Source organism: Schistocerca americana, chromosome 4, assembly GCF_021461395.2.
Source record: "Schistocerca americana isolate TAMUIC-IGC-003095 chromosome 4, iqSchAmer2.1, whole genome shotgun sequence".
NCBI lineage: Eukaryota > Metazoa > Arthropoda > Insecta > Orthoptera > Acrididae > Schistocerca > Schistocerca americana.
In genome coordinates this window covers 539972579-539992595 of record NC_060122.1, presented here as the reverse complement: position 1 = coordinate 539992595, position 20017 = coordinate 539972579, and the positions used below count along the sequence as shown (strand labels likewise).

General features: G+C 38.1%; 1 protein-coding gene across 2 annotated transcripts in view; it reads right to left on the bottom strand.

Moving 5' to 3' along the window:
* The window catches only part of LOC124612451 (DENN domain-containing protein 1A-like), a 292617-nt gene that overhangs the window by 81425 nt on the left and 191175 nt on the right, over positions 1 to 20017 (bottom strand). For both annotated transcript variants that reach the window (XM_047140674.1, XM_047140675.1), the window contains exon 10: positions 587 to 619. In XM_047140674.1, coding sequence (XP_046996630.1) covers positions 587 to 619 — 33 coding nt within the window. The remainder of the gene's footprint in view (positions 1 to 586; positions 620 to 20017) is intronic.

The window sequence follows — 20017 nt, the reverse complement described above, 5'->3', positions numbered from 1 at the left end:
CTTTGCCAAAGTATGCACCGAATATTTGCGGCGTACAGGACTGAAACTTCTCGAGCACCCTCCTTACAGCACAGACCTTGCTCCTTGTGACTTTGCACTGTTCTCCAAGTGAAAATGAAGCTGAGAGGAGTGCAGTTTTCAAGTGACGAGGACCTCACAAGGGCTTGGGGGCAACATATGTGCCTGACTCTCTACAGAAATTTGGGAGACCTGGTTTAGGGATTGGTTTCGGAGGATGGAGAGGTGTATTCAATTTGGCAGAAATTACTTCAAAAAATTAAATAAATAGAGCAGTACTGCAAGACTTTCATAGTACTCTTTGTATTACAAGAAGCTGAATTTATGCGACTGCACACCCGAAATTTAATGGAGCAATCACTGCACCATGAAAACGAGATGAATATCCATGTTAAGTATAAGGTGAATTTTTTTACTAAATCACATAGAGAGCACTGTTTCCTCCAACTCTCTTCTCTCCTTCCTCTCTCAAAAAATAAACTGATTCCATACTACTATGATGCAGCAAAATATAGTCAAGTATTTAACTAAAATTTCTGTACGTCATGAGGTAGTGATCTGTACTTACAGTCTTCACTGCTGACTTCATAGCTGGGTTGGCCTGCAGAACAAACAAGAAAAGACAATATTAAATAATGGGAAAAACATCAAATGAGAAACAAAACTCTAGGAGCACCCTTCACATCAGGTTCTCAAAACAGCAGTAACTACGCTGCAGCTTATTGCCTAACTGTTGTCAGATGAAAGTGTTTCCACTTTTTGTGTTTGTGGCTCATAAATTCTTCTCAGAGAAGAGTGATTACAAAAAAGTAAGATTGGCATTTAATGTCCCACTGACAATGACAATGTAATTAACAAAAGAGTGCAAGCTCAGGAAAGAAATTAGATTTGCTCTTTTGGCAGCCACATACAAAAATTCAAGAAAATTACAGAAAACTTAAATCTGAATTGCAAGAGGAGGGATCTGAAACACAGTCGTCCTGAATATGAGTCCAGTGGCTTATCACTGCACCACCTTCCTTGGCAACAGTCATTAAATCCATAAGACTGACTTTCTGATAAAAATGAATCATAGTCAACGACAAATGGGTTTGATACCTTGAAATGAACCATTCACCTAATGAAACAAACAAAAAAATACTGGCATGAATAACTACAGCAGTTATCCTCCAGAAATAAGCTAGACTGGAAAGTATTGATTGTGGATTGGATGCCACATTCCAAACACCATTACTTAAAGTGTCTACTACAAGACTACTGTATCGAGCGCTATTGAAGAGCTAGGAATTTCAATTTAGCGTTGGATCACAGTAGTAACAATAATAACTATTACAGTTAATTCATTTTTCCATATCATCAACAAATCTACATGATATCAGTTTTCCTAATGAGAATGTATGCAGCTAGGTAGTCATGTTTGTACATTGAAAACATGAAGCTGCATTTTTGGGAGCTCTATCAACATTTATTATATGATAAGTTCACATTTCACATCTTCTCCTCTTATCGGAGGAACCTGAAGGTAGGTAAAATCGTCTTAAATGAACCTGTGGTGTTCTCAGGGGATAAGCTTTCATTCCCTGTGACACCTCATGAATTCAGTACAATTACATTATTGCATTCACAGACTAAAATAATTATTACAGTCTACCTCAGCACCTCTATCCTTATAGTATATAAAGAAAATTTTAAATAAAAAAATTATTAAAATCACAAAGACTTGGCAAGACTGGACAATACTTACCCACTATTGCCAACAGAAACACTTAAAGTAGAAACTGTCAATCCTAATTTTCAAAAGTACATGTTAATTCAATGAGGAATGGGGTGCTAGTACCAGAAGATATGTAGCAGGAGAACTGTAAATTTTGGAAGGTAGAACAGATGTACCGGCTGAATTAGAGCTGTGAGGGTGGCCTATAAGTCATACTTGAATAGCTCACATGGTAGAGCACTTGCCCACAAAAAGCAAAAGTACTAGTCCCAATCCAGTGCACTGTTTCAAGCTGCTAGGGTGTTTCAATGTAGTTCTAATTCAAAAACAAAGTTAGATTTAAAAAAAGAAGTAATTCCTCATTCATTTGCAGATTCAATGAAATGCTTGTCCATAATATCACACACACAATAACCAGCATCAAAAACACAATGGTATAAGAAGTCCTATGTGAGAGAAGACAGAATAAGTTATATTGTATCTGCCATTGTTTCTTATTGATAAGAATATATGCCAATATAAATGAGTGCTTCCAGCAATGGCAGCTCTCTCTCAAAAAGTAAACTTATGTGTAATAAATTGGAGGATATAAATTTCACCTTTCAAAGACATTGATCATAAAAGTAGGGCTACTCTAACACATTTTCCTTCATCTTTGCCAACTCATCATCCTGCCGCCACCCCCTGCCCCCCCCCCCCCCCCCCACCTCCCTTATCATAACATGTGGCCACTAGTAGCCACCCTCCCCTCAACCACTTAATCTTTCCTCCTCAGAGAAAGAATGAAGTGCTACAAAAGCTAGAAGTGCTGTGTTTGATTGTAATTTTTCTAATGTCAATACTGGGAACTGCAACCTAAAAGAATGTGGTGGCCAGTCTTTGTGCTGTTCTCCTTGTAGCACGAACTGAACATTCCACAAGGAAAGATGAATCATTCCATAACAATGGCTCAAAAATCTCACCATTACACCATTTAAACCTTAAAAAATATGATTTGCATAATGTAAGAATAATTTTGCCAATTTGACGTTGTCATCAACGTGAAAAAATTACTGAATGAGACTGTACTGCACAGTGGACTATGTGAATGAGATAACAGGTGAACTGTCATTTGACGGCATGTTGTTGCTCTCCCAACCTCAACACATATGCAGAGAACAGACGTACTACAATGTAACATATTAGCATTGTCCTTGTTCTGTGTACTAAGTCTAGCACTTTTAGACAGCTTGTACAATTTGGCTCATAGCACATAAAGTACCAAAAGTTCTGCTCCCATATTACTGGGCAAAACTTTATGACATTCGCTCATTTTGTTATCCTCACATTCTGCAGTTATATGCATGACAAGATAATATGGTAACATCTTTGTCAAAATTATTACAAGCAATTAGATAGAGCTATAGATCATACAAGCCACAAACCGAGCAACAACTGAGCCAGTATGATACTGGCTCATCACCAAGCTTAAGTGTAATGGAAAAGATGAGAACAGATATGAACATAGTGCAGGGTATTAAGAAATGAAGTGGATAGTCCACACTGAATTTGTTGTCTGTGGTATTACAGTTAGCCAGTATTACTGTTCTCAAGTACTAAATTAACTACAAGGAGTACTAAGAACGCGCAACCAGCATTGTGGTAATCAAATGATTGTGTCCCTGAAGCAATGCTCCTAGTTAACCAGCACTAATATAAGGCAGTGTTTGTGATAGGTCTGACTTCACACTTTCACAGAACTAACAGTTAATCAACTGACTGAAAACGACCCTTGGTAGAGGCTGCTAGCACAAGAACTCATTAGACTTAACCTCTATCAGCAACAAGGAATTCTAGATACAAAATATAACATATTTAAAAGTGAACTGTATCCATCCTTAAGGTATGCATGTGAAACATCCAAACTATTTTGTTGATGGTACAAATACACAAATAACGTTTAACTGCACTGTGTGTAGTTTTTGCTATGTGACATAATAACCCAGGTAACATTTGATAACAAGACTTATTATCTTTTAGCCAGTTAAACGAATAAATAAGTAACAAACTGCTAACAGTAGCTGTGTAAGTATTTATTCGGCCAATTCTCTGGACATAGCAGAGTTAACATCGATGCTGTGAGAGGCAAAGAACACACAGAAATAAAATGAAAACATTAGTATCACTACAGACCAATTGAAGTGGGAGGAAATCCTCAGGTGGGAACTTCATTATACTCACGGAAGATAAAATCCAGTTGATAGGTTCTAAGACATTATGCTAGTTGGTTTGTGGGAACTGCACAATATTTTTATGATGCAGCAGCTCGCTATTTTTTTTAGGTGCAACTTTGGTTAGCTGTTGTGGCTCATCAATTTATATGATGGTTCACTAGAAAGTGCAGGTGACAGGAGGCAGCAACATCAAAATCCAAAGCTAACTGCTGAAGAAATGAGTTGCAGGCTTTGTATGCACATTACAGGAAAGTGCAGCCATAAACCATGGACTCCCTCCGTATGCAAGCAGCGTAAGTGTTGGTGCCTGACTCAACTGTTCTGCTTTGACTACCCATCACTGTGGTGCTGAATTTGTTTGTCTGTGATCAACAATGTCTTACAGTCACTAATGCTGCCTACTATACTTTTCTGAGCTGAAATCCTGTGTGTCTGTCAATCGATTCATTAACTTCTATGTATTTCAACTGCTTCCTTAATGATGGAATCCCTGCAAGTTGATGTGAACAAGGGGTTCATGATCTCTCCATCTGCAGATCAGGATATCATAAAGATATAATCCCTCAAATGCAAAAGACACTTTTCAGTGAGCACACAATTTTAACTTGCAATATAAGGAAAATGATAGATTGCTACTTGCTGTAAAGATAACATGCTGACCCACAGACAGGCACTACATAAAGACTTGTGTATTTTGGTTTTGGCCACAGCATTCATTAGAAATGAAAATACACACACATTCATTCACACAAGTAAGCACACCTCACACACATATGGCTGACATCTCTGGTGGATTGGACTGGAATGTAGCTTTCACCCTGAATGAAATCAGCAATCTGAAGGGGGCAAGGAAGGGAGAGAGATAGAAAGGTACGGGTGGGAAGGGAAGGGGGTGGGGAAGAGTAGAGCAGTGTACTGTCCAGAGGAATGTGCAAGGACTTGGTGGAGGCCAGACAAGACTGCCAGGCACAGTATCAGGAGGCTGTCAGCAGGGAGGTGTGTGTGTGTGTGTGTGTGTGTGTGTGTGTGTGTGTGTGTGTGTGGTTGCATGGGTGGGCTGGTGGGGGGTAAATCAGAAAAGTTGAGGAACAGAGAAGGGGAAATCAGGCAGTTGTGTTGGCAGAGGGCAGTACATAATGAGAGTGAAGAGACACGAGTAGGAAGGAGGCGATAGGACAGAAGGGGCAGAAACTGTTGGGTTGAGGATGTGGGGACAATAGGTTACTGTAGGTTGAGGCCAGGATAATTTTCGGAGCGGGGAATGGGTTGTAAAGATAAACTTCATATGCATAGCTCAGAAAACCTGGTGTTGGAGGGAAGGATCCAAATGGCCTGAGTTGTGAGGCTGCCATTGAAACCAAACATGTTATGTTCAGCTGCATGTTGTGCCACAGGGTAGTCTCCATTGCTCTCAGCGCATTTGGCAGTGGCTGTTCATCCTGGTTGACAGCTGGTTGGTTGTCATACCGATATAAAAAGCTGTGCAATGATTGCAGCAGAGCTAGTTTATGACATGGCTGCATTCATTTTTTGGTTCTAGATGGCGGCGTGTGTAGATATCCGCGATTTTACTCCAAAAATAAGTTACAGTGAAGCCGTTAAAAATTCGTGTGTAAGTTGCAAAAGTGAATTATTAAAGTATAATGAGCGTATTGCTAGTTTACAATGTGTAATCAGCAGCCTAAAAATAGAAATCGACAGCCTGAAGTCCGAAAATATGGAACTGATGTCGAAGCGAAACATGGATCCATTGCTTCAAGACAGACAGAAGGACAAAAACTTTCGCGAGAACATGGCTACATTGGTGCAAAATGACGCTGATAAATCATCAGAATGGAAGGTAGTACACAACAAGCGTCAAACAATCGGCACTAAAAATTCGTGTACAGCAAATGTTTCGAGGTTCGAGAATGTAAACAATTTTGATGTACTTTGTTCTAGTAATAGTCTCACAGAAACAATCGTAAGAAGAGTGTGCCGATAAACTATCGGAAAAAGGTTAGGTTTGATCTTCCAAAGCCACAACGTTCAGTTAACAGCAATGAAAGTGGCAGTGGTGTGATCCAGTCTGCTGTGAGTGAAACATCGACAAATCGTTTTCACATTTTCGCTGATAGTCATGGTAGAGGCATGGCTGATATAGTGAAAAGCAGTTTTAATGCTGCCGATGTTTGTGGAATTGTGAAGCCAGGTGCTAAACTTCAAGAAGTTGTAGCGGGGTGTGATCCTGAAAAAGTAAAAAACGAGTGTGTGATCTTAATAGGTGGCTCAAACAACGTTGCCTGCAACGAAGGGAATGATGCCATACAGTCGCTCAGGAAGAAAATATCGGCACTTCATCAGTCAAAGGTATTTGTTGTGAACATTCCAAAGAGACATGACTTAATTCCACAGTCCTGTGTAAATGAGGCTATCTCACAAACGAACTCTAAGTTAGCAAAGTTGTGTAAGCATTTTAAAAATACTTGTGTTGTAGATGTAAGCAGTTTTGGACGAGAATTATTTACAAGACACGGTATGCACCTGAACAGATCAGGAAAAAAAGCATTAGGTACCCTCTTAAAAACAAAAATATTGGAAGAAGGCCACAAATGTACCCCAAAGTTGGAACCAATCGCACTTGAATGGCTCCAATCATCAAGTCAGACTCGGTTTCAAACTCAAATGTTTCAGGAAATTGTTAGTAATGAACATACTGTCTGAAGCTACCGATAATTTTTTAGGCAAAAGTTTAGATCTGTCTCCAATTCCAAAGAAATGACGATTTTTCACCAAAATGTGGGAGGACTTGGTAATAAAGTAAATGACATTACTGTTCTGTTAGAGGAACCACAAGGAATAAAAGACACTGATGTATTATGTTTTAGTGAACATCATGTGAAGGATATTGAAAGGTTACAGCTAAGTGGTTACTGTCAGGCAACGCATTACTCTAGAACCATCATGGAAAAAGGTGGAGTGGTAATTTATGTAAAAAACAACATATCTTACAATGCATTAGATTTAAAGAGCCATTGTATAGAGCAACAAATTGAAGTATGTGGTGTTGAGATTACTGTAAATGACTTCACGGCTGTAGTGTTAGCACTGTATAGATCTCCCTCAGGGAATTTGAATGTATTTCTTAAGCACTTAGATTCTTTATTATCCATACTGTACTCAAAGTCCAAGAACTTGATAATTACTGGCGACTTTAATGTTGATTTCCTAAATGAGAGCAATAGTAAAGCTGATTTAGTACATTTAATGGAGTCTTATAATCTGATGGCAATAGTAGATTTCCCAACTAGGATTACTGTTAACAGTAAAAGTCTGATAGATAATATATTTATAGATAAGTCTAAATGCAATGAGATCACTGTACATCCAATCCTTGGCCTTTCTGATCATGGTGGTCAATTGCTTAGGCTCAATTACATCAGTGTGTGCAACAGTTCCGAGCATTCTTGGAAATCATTTAGGATAATAAATGAACAGGGCCTTAAAAAATTCAATGATAGCCTAAAAGAGATAGACTGGAGCCGAGTTAATAGGGAAACAGATGTAAACAAAAAGTACAATTCATTTTAAATTGAATTCATGTCTGTATTTGAGTCCATCTTTCCCAAAAAAGTAGTTAGAAATAGTCATATAGGCAATGCCAAGAAGTCTTGGATCACTACAGGGATAATAACATCTTGTAGAACAAAGAGGATGTTATACAGTTCTCTCAGGACTTGTAATGATCCAAAGAAACGACAACACTACAAACTTTACTGTAGCATTCTCAAGAAGGTTATAAATAAATCTAAAAGTATGTGCATAAAATCAGAAATTGAAAGCTCAGAAAATAAAATTAAAACTATATGGAATGTAATAAAGAGGGAAACTGGCAGGACAACAGGGAACATGTCTCAGGTAGAGATTAATACAGGGGACAGTATCATAAAGAAACCTGAGCTGGTTGCAGAAATATTTAATAACCACTTTTTGAGAGCAGCAGAGAAGACAGGCTATAATGGTTCTATGGACGAATCATTGTCCCTCCTACAGAAAGCTATTAGCAACAGAATCCCACAGTTATCCTTACCTCCAGTTACTGTAAGCGAAGTCATAAGAGTAATTAGATCATTAAAAAATAAAAATTCTGCTGGTGTGGACAATATTTCCAGTAAAATACTGAAACACTGTTATAAATTTGTTAGTCCCGTCTTATGCAACATATACAATGCATCCCTACAAGATGGGATTGTCCCTGACAGACTAAAGTTGGCTGTAGTGATTCCTCTCTTTAAAAAAGGTGATAAAAGCATTGTTACAAACTATCGCCCATTATCCCTATTAACTACCTTCTCGAAAATTCTAGAAAAGCTCATGCACAGGAGGATTGTAGACCATCTCAACTTCCACAGTATCTTAAGCAAAAATCAGTTTGGGTTTCGTGCCGGTCTTTGTACTGAACAGGCAATATTCTCTTTCAGCAACCAAGTTTTGGAAGCCATTAACAAAAAAATGTCTCCAGTGGGTATTTTTTGTGATCTTACGAAAGCCTTTGACTGTGTAAACCACCAAATTCTTTGGAAAAAGGCAGAATACTATGGTTTAGGTGGTACTGTTGGCTTGTGGCTACAATCATATCTACAGGATCGGAAGCAGACTGTAATGCTAAATGGCTCTTCTGGAGAACCTGCCTCGTCTGAATGGGGCACGATAACGTGTGGTGTGCCTCAAGGCTCCGTTTTGGGCCCACTGCTTTTCCTCATCTTTATTAATGATCTTCCTCTTTGTTCTGAGACAAACAGCAAATTTACCCTGTTTGCCGATGATACCACAATTCTAATTGACGATTTGATTGATCATGATCTTGAAAAAACTACAAATACTGTTTTTAATGACATCTTAAATTGGTTCTCCTCAAATGGTCTCTCGCTCAATGCAGATAAAACTCATTATATGAGGTTCCATACATCACAAAGTAATTCCGATGAAATTAACGTAAAATGTAGAGATCAACCAATACAGAAAGTTGAAGACACAAAATTCCTGGGTGCTTACATAGACAGTAAATGTAATTGGTCAGTTCACATTCTTCATCTATGTAAAAAACTTAGCTCGGCAACATTTGCATTACGGGTAGTTTCTTCAGTGGCTGAAGTTGACAATACTAAGGTTGCCTACTTTGGCTACTTCCACTCATTGATGTCATATGCTATCATATTCTGGGGGAACGAACCACTTGCAAAAAAAGTTTTCACCATCCAAAAAAAAGCAATCAGAATAATGTGTGGGGTCCATCAAAGACACTCTTGCAGGCACTTGTTTCGGAAGATAGGTATCCTAACAACTGCCTCACAGTATATTTTTTCCTTGCTGACCTTTGTGTGCAAAAATTATTCCATCTACCAAGACAACAGTAAATTCCATGGTTATAACACCAGAAACAAAAACAATCTACATTTAGAAATGAAACGTCTCACTCTGGTACAAAAAGGAGTTTACTACTCCAGCATTAAGCTGTTCAATGCTCTACCACTACATATCAAATGTGTTCATACAGAACTGCCAAAATTTAAACAAGTTCTCAAAGATTACCTGACAGAGAAATCTTCTTATACTGTGGATGAATACCTGAAAGAAAATGTATACCATCACTAAACTTATTGTGTCTAGAAGTAGTTCAATTGATTTTATTGTGCATTTGTGCATTAGCGCACTTTTTGTAACAACAGATTGGCTGTACATGTATTTACTCTTGTAGGCCTAATATTTGATTTAACTTTGTGCTCTTATCTTTAACCTTTATTTGAAACTCCTTTTTCTGTCAAATGGTAGTTATGTTATCTAGCTGACATTGTATCTGTTACTGTATTTATAGTATGTCTTACTTAAACTATGTACAATTTGCCATTGAATTGCCCTTGTATTTATTGTAAGTTTAAATTGAAACCTGTACAGTTTGACACGTTCCATATCCTTGTGATTGACTCACTAACTGGATCTACGGAACAAGAAATAAATAAATAAATAAATCACAGGTGGCCCGGCCTCTGATGGGATATGATAAGCATGTGACAGACTTTGCACAGGAAATGCTAGGTGGGAGGATTGGGCAAGTATTGCACTTGGACTAGGATGTTGTGAAGGTTGGATGGGTGACAGAAAACCACTTTATGAAGGGTGGGAAGGATCTTGGATAGGGTGTTCCTCATATTAGGGGATAATCAGAGATAAAGCCCTGACAAAGAAAGTGGTTCAGCAGCTGTTACAGTCTGGGGTGGTACTGGCTGATTTTCCGGGTGTTGGGAGGATTTCGGGTGTGTGTGCATATAACACAGAAAATCTGTTTGCAGACTAGGTGTGGGGGACAGAGCCGGTCTGTGGAGGCCTTTGTGAGACCTCCAGAATACTGAGCAATGGAACTGCCATCACTGCAGATACACCATCTTTGGGTGACTGGGCTGTATGGGAGGGATTTTTTTGGGTGTTGAAGGTATGGTAATTTTTGAAATGCAGACACTGTTGGTGGTTGGTGGATTTAATGTGGATGGAGGTCGAGGTCCAGGAAGGTAGCATGCCGGGTTGAGGAGGACCAGGTGAAGTGGTGACTGGCAGTCTTATCATGCCTCCATCTAGCCCCTGCACCCTCCTCTAGACAGTGCTCTTCTTTTCCCACACTTCATACCATGCTATCTCTCCATCTTACCTGCCCACTCCAGATTGCTCCTTTCATACAATGTGACAGTCGTATTCCAGTTCAAGCTGCCAGAGATGGTAGTCATATGTACATGAGGTGTGCTTGCTTGTGTGAATGAATGTGCAAGTGTTTTCTTTTCTGAATCAGGCTTTGGCTGAAAGCTAAATGTCAGTTTTTTCATTGTGCCTGTCTGCTGTTCAATGTGTCATGTTCACAGTCAGTAGCAAATGAATCATTTTCCATATATTGTTGATATTCCAACCTGGAGTTCCCATCGTTCTATTATAATTTGGAAAGTTTATTTAAAAGCAGTTTTAAAAGAGAGCACAAATGTTGAGTAAGATCATTTTGGTAGCAAACTGAATCCCACGCTATGTCAATAAATCGTGTTTTTGTTGAAGTTTTGAGATTTAACAGTGTTGGCAGCCACATATGGAATTCAAGCAGCACACTTCATCTCAGAAAAGCAATGGCACAATGGAATTACTGCACATGGCTACTATCCACTGGCACAATGGAAAGCCACTTGCTATGGAAGGATCAATACAGTGATTATCAATCGTAATACAAAATGAAGAGAGTAAAATTGTGTGTCAATTGTCAAAATGGCCTACCTATGCATATTTAGGTTTAGTCAGGTTAGACTAGATATACTGTTCATTACAAAGACTGTTAGTATGGAAGTTGTCATGCTTGTGGAAGGTGTAAGAATACCAAATGCCCAAACTCTTTGCCTCTGTATATGTCTGCTTGTGTCTGTATATGTGTGGATGGATGTGTGTGTGTGTGTGTGTGTGTGTGTGTGTGTGTGTGTGTGTGTGTGCGCGCGCACGAGTGTATACCCGTCCTTTTTCCCCCTAAGGTAAGTCTTTCCGCTCCCGGGATTGGAATGACTCCTTACCCTCTCCCTTAAAACCCAAATCCTTTTGTCTTTCCCTCTCCTTCCCTCTTTCCTGACAAGGCAACCGTTGGTTGCGAAAGCAGAATTTTGTGTGTATGTTTGTGTGTCTATCGACGTGCCAGCGCACACACACAAAAGGGTCCTCTGTCCTAAACATCACCAAAAGCATTTTCACTCGTGTTTCAGCAGATACTTGCAATCTTTTTTGCAATGTGTAGCTGGAATCAGCTCAAACACTGCTCCTAACATCTTTTATGTGACACACAGTGCCAACAGAAACTGTCAATTTGTTTGAGGTTATGAGCAAAATTATTTTTGAAGTGGAATTTTAAGTGTCCATTCAATATAGTGACCTGAAATTAGTTTAGTGGTATATTTGTTTTATCAATCTGTATTAAGAGGAACAGTGAAACTTGAAGTACTTCAGCAGCAGTTCCTGAGCAGTGCTGTTGCACAACAGCACGAGTCAGCACGGGCCAGGCAGTGCTGTCGCTGCCAGAGTACTGGTTATTTGCCACATTTTTCTATCACTATTAATATGGGTTGATAAAACTAATATTTCACTAGACTAATTTGGGACCACTCAATACAATAGGCGCATACAATTCCACTTTAAAAATCATTTTGGTCATAATGGGAAACAAACTAACAGTTTCTGCTGGCATCGGGTGTCACAAAAAGGACTTTATGAGCAGTATTTGTTTGGGCACATTGCGAAAACAAAACTGCAAGTATCTGCTGAAACTCCAGCCAAAATGACCCTGATGACCCATACGACACACACACCCTGTAGACTGAAATACTAAATGCAGTTCTGAATGTACGGTAAACAAACGTCATCAGACGAAAGGAGGTTTCAGTTATTTACTTGCTGTGCTAAATATGTTTAAAAATGGTATACAGCAGTAGGTAATTAGCCATCAATGAATCTTTCAGCAGGCTTCTTGTAGCTGTACTTTAGTAAAGGACAAACTTTTTATGTTGCTGATAAGTCACAACAAATACGTTTTCTTGTATGATGAACAACTTTGTGAGCCAAGGAAAGTACTTTCAGGTACTTTTGTAGCTTATATCTAGAGCTGATCTGTTCAAACCAAGCTGTCAGTTGGAAAAAAGGTTATAATTTGTCAAATTTCATTACGTAATAAATATCCTGCAGGGCTATAGATAGTATTCAGAATCCACACCAAAAATAATTTTGTATACACACTTCTGAACTGGGAGAACTTTATGTAGGATTGAGAAGTAACTTCCCATACAACATATAGCTTTAAAAGTCTGACAACAGTGTACTAGCAAAGTAAGATATGTTTAGAAGTTCCAGTATTTGTGTAACATGTTCTTACTAAGTGAATTTAATTACTAGTTGTAATCCTGAGCATTTAGAGCTATCAAATGGCAACAACGTACAGTCCTACAATCCAGTGGGTAGGTGGCATAGAAGGTTCAAGTGCTCTTAAACAAGTCTGAATGATGATGACTAAAATGACAGATCATCTCAGTGTGAAGAACTGGGGAATCACATGAGATGGAAGAGGGGTGGATGTATGACTTATGGTGTCAAGAGAAAGGAGCAAAGCAGGAAGTGGAAATGTCTGCATTCATCACTACCGAGTAAGATGTAGACCAAGATGTAAACCAAACTATCATCGGAAAGATGGTACTTACAAGGAGAGGTCCCCAGTGGTGGAATCAAGTTTGTGAAACCATCTATACAGTGATGTAGGTTAGGGTCCCCAGTATTACACCCTCCAACCATTCACCCTGGTGGGGCCCTCTTTTGTGAGTAACCAACAAAAAAAAAAGATTTTTGTAATATTGTGTTATGTTCTACAGCCTTGAATTTGACAGTAGTAGATACAGCAGCACTGTAGCATAATGGTTAGCAGAACAGCCTGATGTGCAGAAGGCTGCAGGTTGTAATCTTGTCAGGTGCCCCAATACTTTTAATTTTTAAATTTTTATCAAAATGACCGACTATTTTTATTAAATCTAACTCTTTGTCATGTCATTTCAATCACCATATGAACTTTTACATGTGCTCTTATTTTTTCTTGCTATCTTTCTTTCACTTGGAATATTTGTGCATGTTGATTTTAATTGGTTTTTATATTAATTCCAAGTTAATTTCTTCCACTTGATTATTTTATATTTTTGTCTGTGTTACTGCATTCATTATTTCTATTCATCATTTTCTGCATTAATTTATAGTTCATTCTTGCTAAACAAACCTACAGCAACTGATGTATAATTATTTATTAATGCAACCAGTTAGGTTGAGCAAAATATGAAATGTGTTGTTATTTACCCATCATCTTTCATTTACATCTCTGTCTGTGTTATTTTGTTCATACTACAACCAAAATTTGTGTGTTAATTGCTGAATGGTGATTACCATCCAGAAAAATATACATCTTACATGTAACGAAAAATACATTTTTGACACCATTAAACAGGCAATATAAATAGATTATGTCATCTTTTGATTTTTAACTAACAGATCAGCATTCTCAGAAGTTTAAATACTGTGATAAATAAACAAAAATAATTAAAATCACATGCGCACAGATCCCAAATGAAAACTGAATGATAGGAATAAAAAACAAGATAAAATGAAAAAGTTAATATAATGATTAATATGATGTTACAAAGGATTAGAAGTCTAAAAAATATATTTAAAGCAATAAATTGAATAAAAATAATGATCAAAGTTATTTTCATAACCATTAAAAAAAAAGCATGTGATGAGATTTGAACCCAGATCCTTCTGCACTGCACATCATGCTCGAATAGTAACCACTACATAACAATGCAGTTATATAAACTGCTGTCAAATTAAAGGCTCTGGAACATAATGCAAAATTACGATTTTTTTCTGATTACTCGCAAACTACGGCCCATAAGGGTGAATGGCTGCAGGGTCAGATACCTGGGATCCTAACCTACATTACCACATAGATAGTTTCAAAAAGTTTGTGTTTTTTTTTTTGGGAATACCATAGTGTGGTGCTAACAGATCACGTTTGCAGTTTGCATTCTGGGCGAGCATCCACGACCTGAAGTGAGGCGGTGTAAGCATGTGAGTACTGTTCCAGCAGTACCTGGTGGGTAGTGTTTTGGACAAACTATCATAGGAGAAGATTTTAACCTAAAGCAATATGGCACACATGTGAAGCTGAATTGTCCTCCATACAGGACAGCTTATGTCTAGCCTCCTTGTTCATAGGAACAAAGTATAAGCTTGCTCCATATGCATCTTCCTGTACATAAATGATGAATTATTGAAGGCAGGACTTGTGACGTCAGCAAAATGTATGGTCCTGATCTTGGTTATGCAACGCACAGTACACTGACGTATCCATGTCTCTGCCATCAATCTGCATTTAGAAGTCAGATTCTTGCTAAAGTTCTACACAGCTGTGTATTATTAGTAAATTCCTATGCTCATTAGTGGTTGCATGGGCTAATCGTCCAGCTTGGTTCATTAAATGTCACATTAATAATGGTAGGATTCAAATTATCGTTGCTCCTGAGAGTCATAATTGTGGTGGTCTTTCTTGTAGCACTTCAATATGAGTTTCAGTTCTGGCAAAACCAAAAATGTGTACGTTGAAAAGTCGTGTCATACTGAATTGTGGGTTCCACATTAAACTATATGATCCTCATATAATTGTCTCGTTATGTTGGTTCACTTGTAAGCAACGTTACCTACATCTCTGATTCGAAAACATGCAGAAAGCATCACTTACTGGAGGCCAATTTTCATGTTAGTATCTGTAGAGTTACAGCTTCACGCCAAAATGATGCCTGGTTAGATGTACGAGAGGACTGACTGTTCCTATGGTTGGCAGTGAATATAAATCATCAGATGATAAATAAATATGTTATCTGTTTATATAGTGTGCATATGTGTATGTGTGTATGTCCTGTATATCCCTCGCAAACTCATGGATCAGCTACAACCAAATGTGGCACAGAAACAGCAGGCTTCATGAGTATCAAGCACTGTGGCATTTATAACCTCCAATAGGAGCAAATATATGTGAAACAATGTGTGCCAGCCTCTGGCATATAGGCTGCCCTACACAACAGGCATGTGGGAACAGTATCGGCCTGCCAAATCAACCAGTTTTGATGGGCAGCCTATATGTCATTGGCAAGAAATAGTTTTCTGAGCTCCAGTATGTAGGCTACCCTGGGAGGAGGATATGGTCAGAGAGACGGGATGGAGGATATGGACAAAGAGAGGGGTAGAAGGAGATGTGTCAAATATAAATGTCAAACACATGAAGCTGCCGTAAGGCTAGCATATAAATAAAGTGATAAAATTCTGATGAGTGTCTTAGTTTGAACAAATCCATAGCTGCATAATTCCATCTTTGGTCACAACTACATTTTGTACCCTGAAGATCCCACTTTAATTTTTATATGGTACACATTTCTTTTCTCCAAGCTTTCATGATTCTAAGAACACAGAAGTGGCGTACTGTGACAGTGAAAGTGTGTCAGTTATATTTCATTTTTATTTCTCTCAGGTTTAATATAAAGATATGCTGTGACAACGAAAGAAAGCTGCTGGTGTTGATCTGCACCGCAGTGTCCATGCCAACCAACAATAACAAGAGCACACAGAGTGTCCATAGCTAAATGTTGGGCGATTTATACTCAAAGCTGGTAACCTTCCTGACTGGAAATTTAAGTTCAGAACAACAGTGAAAAACATCTTAATTACTAGTTCACTGACCAGCAATGACAACTCAATGAAAGTGGATTTACTTGCATCTGACAGGTCCTTTCTCACAGCCATTTCGTAAATATGAGGCATGTTTTTTAAGTAAGTACTGTTTTTTAAGTAAGTACTGTTTTGAAATTAAAAAAAAGACTTGCTAAGATATCTCAATAATTTTATCTTTACATGAAAGCCTATACCTTAATCTACTTTTCTACATAATTTCAGTCAATATTGAGGCACTTGTCATAATGCTGTACCAGTTTTTGCATACCCTCCTCATACAAGCCTGCTGCCTGACTTGTTAACCACTGCATCACCACTGTTTTGACTTCGTCATCATCTTGAAGATGCTGACCGCCCAGGTGTTTCTTCAAGTGCAGGAACAGATGGTAGTCACTGGGCACAAGATCGGAGCTGTACGGAGGATGATCTAGAGTTTCCCATTGAAAAGATGTGATGAGGTCTTTGGTCTGATTCGCCACATGCGGGCAGGCATTGTCTTGCAGCAAAATGACGCCCTTGCTCAACTTCCATGGACTGTTGCTTTGATTCTGGCTTAAGAAATCATCACCATCGTTGCGGTACCGCTCAAGGAAAGTCAATGCACTGTCTAAACGTTTAGTTTTGTGCACATTCGTCAACATTTTTGGTACCCAACGTGCGCACAATTTTTGGTAATTCGAGTGCTCGGTCACAATGCCATACAAAACACTACGAGAAACATTAGGAAAGTCATCTCACAAGGAGGAAATTGTAAAGTGTCTGTTTTCTCTCACCTTATTCTCCACTTCCTGCACCAAACTTTCATTAACGACCAAAGGATGCCCACTCCGTTGTTCATCATGCACATCTGTGCGGCCATCTTTAAATGCTCTCACCCACTTCCTTACCATTCAATCACTCATAATGTTTTCTCCATAAACTGCACAGATCTTATGATGAATATCGATCGCTTTTAGGCATTTAGCACTAAAAAATCTTATAACAGCCCGTACTTCACAGTCGGTGGGACTCACGATTATCAGAGGCATCTTAAACACCCAGTACACAACGTAAACAAGGAAGAATCACACTGTAATGGCATCAGTGCATAGATTAAGGTACAGGCTTTCATGTAAAAATAAAATTATTGAGATATCTTAGCACATCTTTTTTTAATTTCAAAACAGTACGTACTTAAAACACACACCACGTACATAATCCTTATTTACTGGTACAGATGGAAAATGAGAGGTCATGGCTTCATGGCTTCAGAAATCCTCTAGGCTTTTCTCAAAAAGCATCTCTTGTGAGACTATTTTGAAACTAAGTGCACTTCTTATCTTCTTATGTCAGTGTGAAAGTGAATGAAAAAGTGCTAGCAAGCGTCTACTGTGGCAATTGGCTGAATCATGGACAAATATTTGGTCTTCTATTCACAATGAATATTTTCATGCATGTTGCTAAGCCTGCAACACCATGAAAAACACAAAGAAAAATACATCCTTTCATTTGACTGATGTCAACAGAACACCTATGTGACACTATAACAACTGCGAATGTGATCATGTGGATGGCTCACTGGCTACCAATGGAACAGTCCCTTGCTTAATCCTTGGTTAAGACATCAGAATTATCTTCCATGGGTAAAACAGGAATTCGATCCACCCACCTCATGAAAACAAATGTGAAAACTACTGTGAAAACTACTTACAAAAATAATCCATAGATTTCACATGCAAGCTGCCAAAGAGGCACAGAACTTAAAGGCTTGCACAAGATTTGAACCTATGTGAGTTCTATTTATTTTTACTTAATACTGATCTCTGGTGCACATTAATGGCTGCCAAGAGGAATTCCTTGGTTTGTTAGTGACTCGCAGATGTCCCAAAAACCACTCGGTAACTTCATCTCAGATATTGGAGAGGATGAAAAATATGTATGTTGATTCATATTGATTACATCCATTGCTATGCTTTGTGGTGTAAAAGTAAATAATGATTGTCTCTGCTCTTTTTAGAAATGAAATTATAATCACAAATACAAATATGATGGGGAAAGAACAAGACAAATCATAGATTAATTCATAGGACATTTTCATTTAATGAAAAACAATACACTGAATTCTGGAGATTGTCTAAACTGACTGTTGTCCTATGGCATTCCTTCTTCTTAATAGCCAGTTACATTCATATTAACTTCAATATAAAATGAAAGTACATTTCTCTCATGGCATGACAGATTATTGCCAAAACAACCAGAATTGATGAAGTCAAGAGAGCAGTTTTAGCATTAAATGTATTTCGTTGTTTGCTTCTGTGCTACAAAGGGTGCAGCATCATTTGTTCTCTCTCAAGTCACTTTTGAGATTTTTGAAAAATTGGCAATTTATCTTGAGCCTCAAATGAGAGAGACATTCCCATCCATATTGACTGATGGGTGAAAACAGCACATTACCAAATTATTCTGTTAACTCAGTTTTAATACACGCATTTATAAACCTCCTGCAGTTGTCAATTCTTTTACTCAACAATGTAGGAAAAGACAAATTACTACTTACCATAAGCATGGCACGTTAAGTTGCAGAAAGGCACAATTAAAAAAGACACTTACATGAAGCTTTCGGCCACAGCCTTCACCAGAACATGAAAGAGAAACACTAGAATGCATTCTGGTCTGAGCTGCCAGAGTTGGGGGTCATGTGTGCATGAAGTATGCTTGCTTGTGTGAATGAATGGTATGTGTTTCTCTTTCTTGTTCTGATGAAGGCTGTGGCCAAAAGCTTTGGTGTCTTTTAATTGTGCCTTTCTGCAACTTAACATATCCTCTTTATGGCAAGCAGCAATCTATCTTTTCCTACTTTGTTGATGTTCCAACCTGGAGGTTTCCGTTGTTTAATTTGTTTACTCATCTAGCCGTCATATAATTAGTTATGCTCAGAGCTGCTGTGCAGAATTGGCACAGCTGATTCAGTTGATATATTGACCAAAATACTGATTACAAGGTATGCTTTGTTGTCATCGTGTTCTACATATTCTCTTTATCCAGCATCAGACCAAGTTGGGGTATTTGTGGTACTTCTCCATTTTTCTTTTGTCTGTCTTTCCATCATTCTGCTTCTGTAACTGAGTCACTCCAGTCAAAGAACATTTTGTGTACTCTAATATGTAACCTAAACACACAGATCTTGCAATTCATCTTTCAATGCAAAAGTTTAAGTCTTTACTGCAATTATTTATAAGCATGTTCCAACAAACAAAGTTTTCCATAAGAAAATTGGAAACAGTACTGCTATAAGCTTAGAACACAAATTTGTCAAATTTAGTTGCAATAAAAAGTATACACCAGAAGCTAGAAAGTTTTATTTCTTTTTTGTGTGTGTCAACAATTCAATGCTCCCACCTTTTTGTGAGTGGTCTCTTCCACTCCTGAGGTATGTTATAATTTCCTTTACTTCATGTGAGGTGGATTATTTCATTAGGCTGAGGTGAAACATTAACAATGTTTTACACGTGCTACATATTTACTTCAAAGGGACCAAATTACACTTACTGCAGTTCACATCTGTCAAAACTATTATGATACACAGTGTACCATTTGTGTGAGATTTACATATATTTATTTTTAAAAAAAATTTAGTATTACACATGAATGTATCAAGCACTACTATGAACAAGAAAAACTAGAGCAAATGTCTCAAAACTGTTGCACACTTATTGTCTGCTGAAAGTCTTTAACTGAAAATTGCAAGAAATGAACCAGAAAGTAAAGCTCTGAACTGAATTTT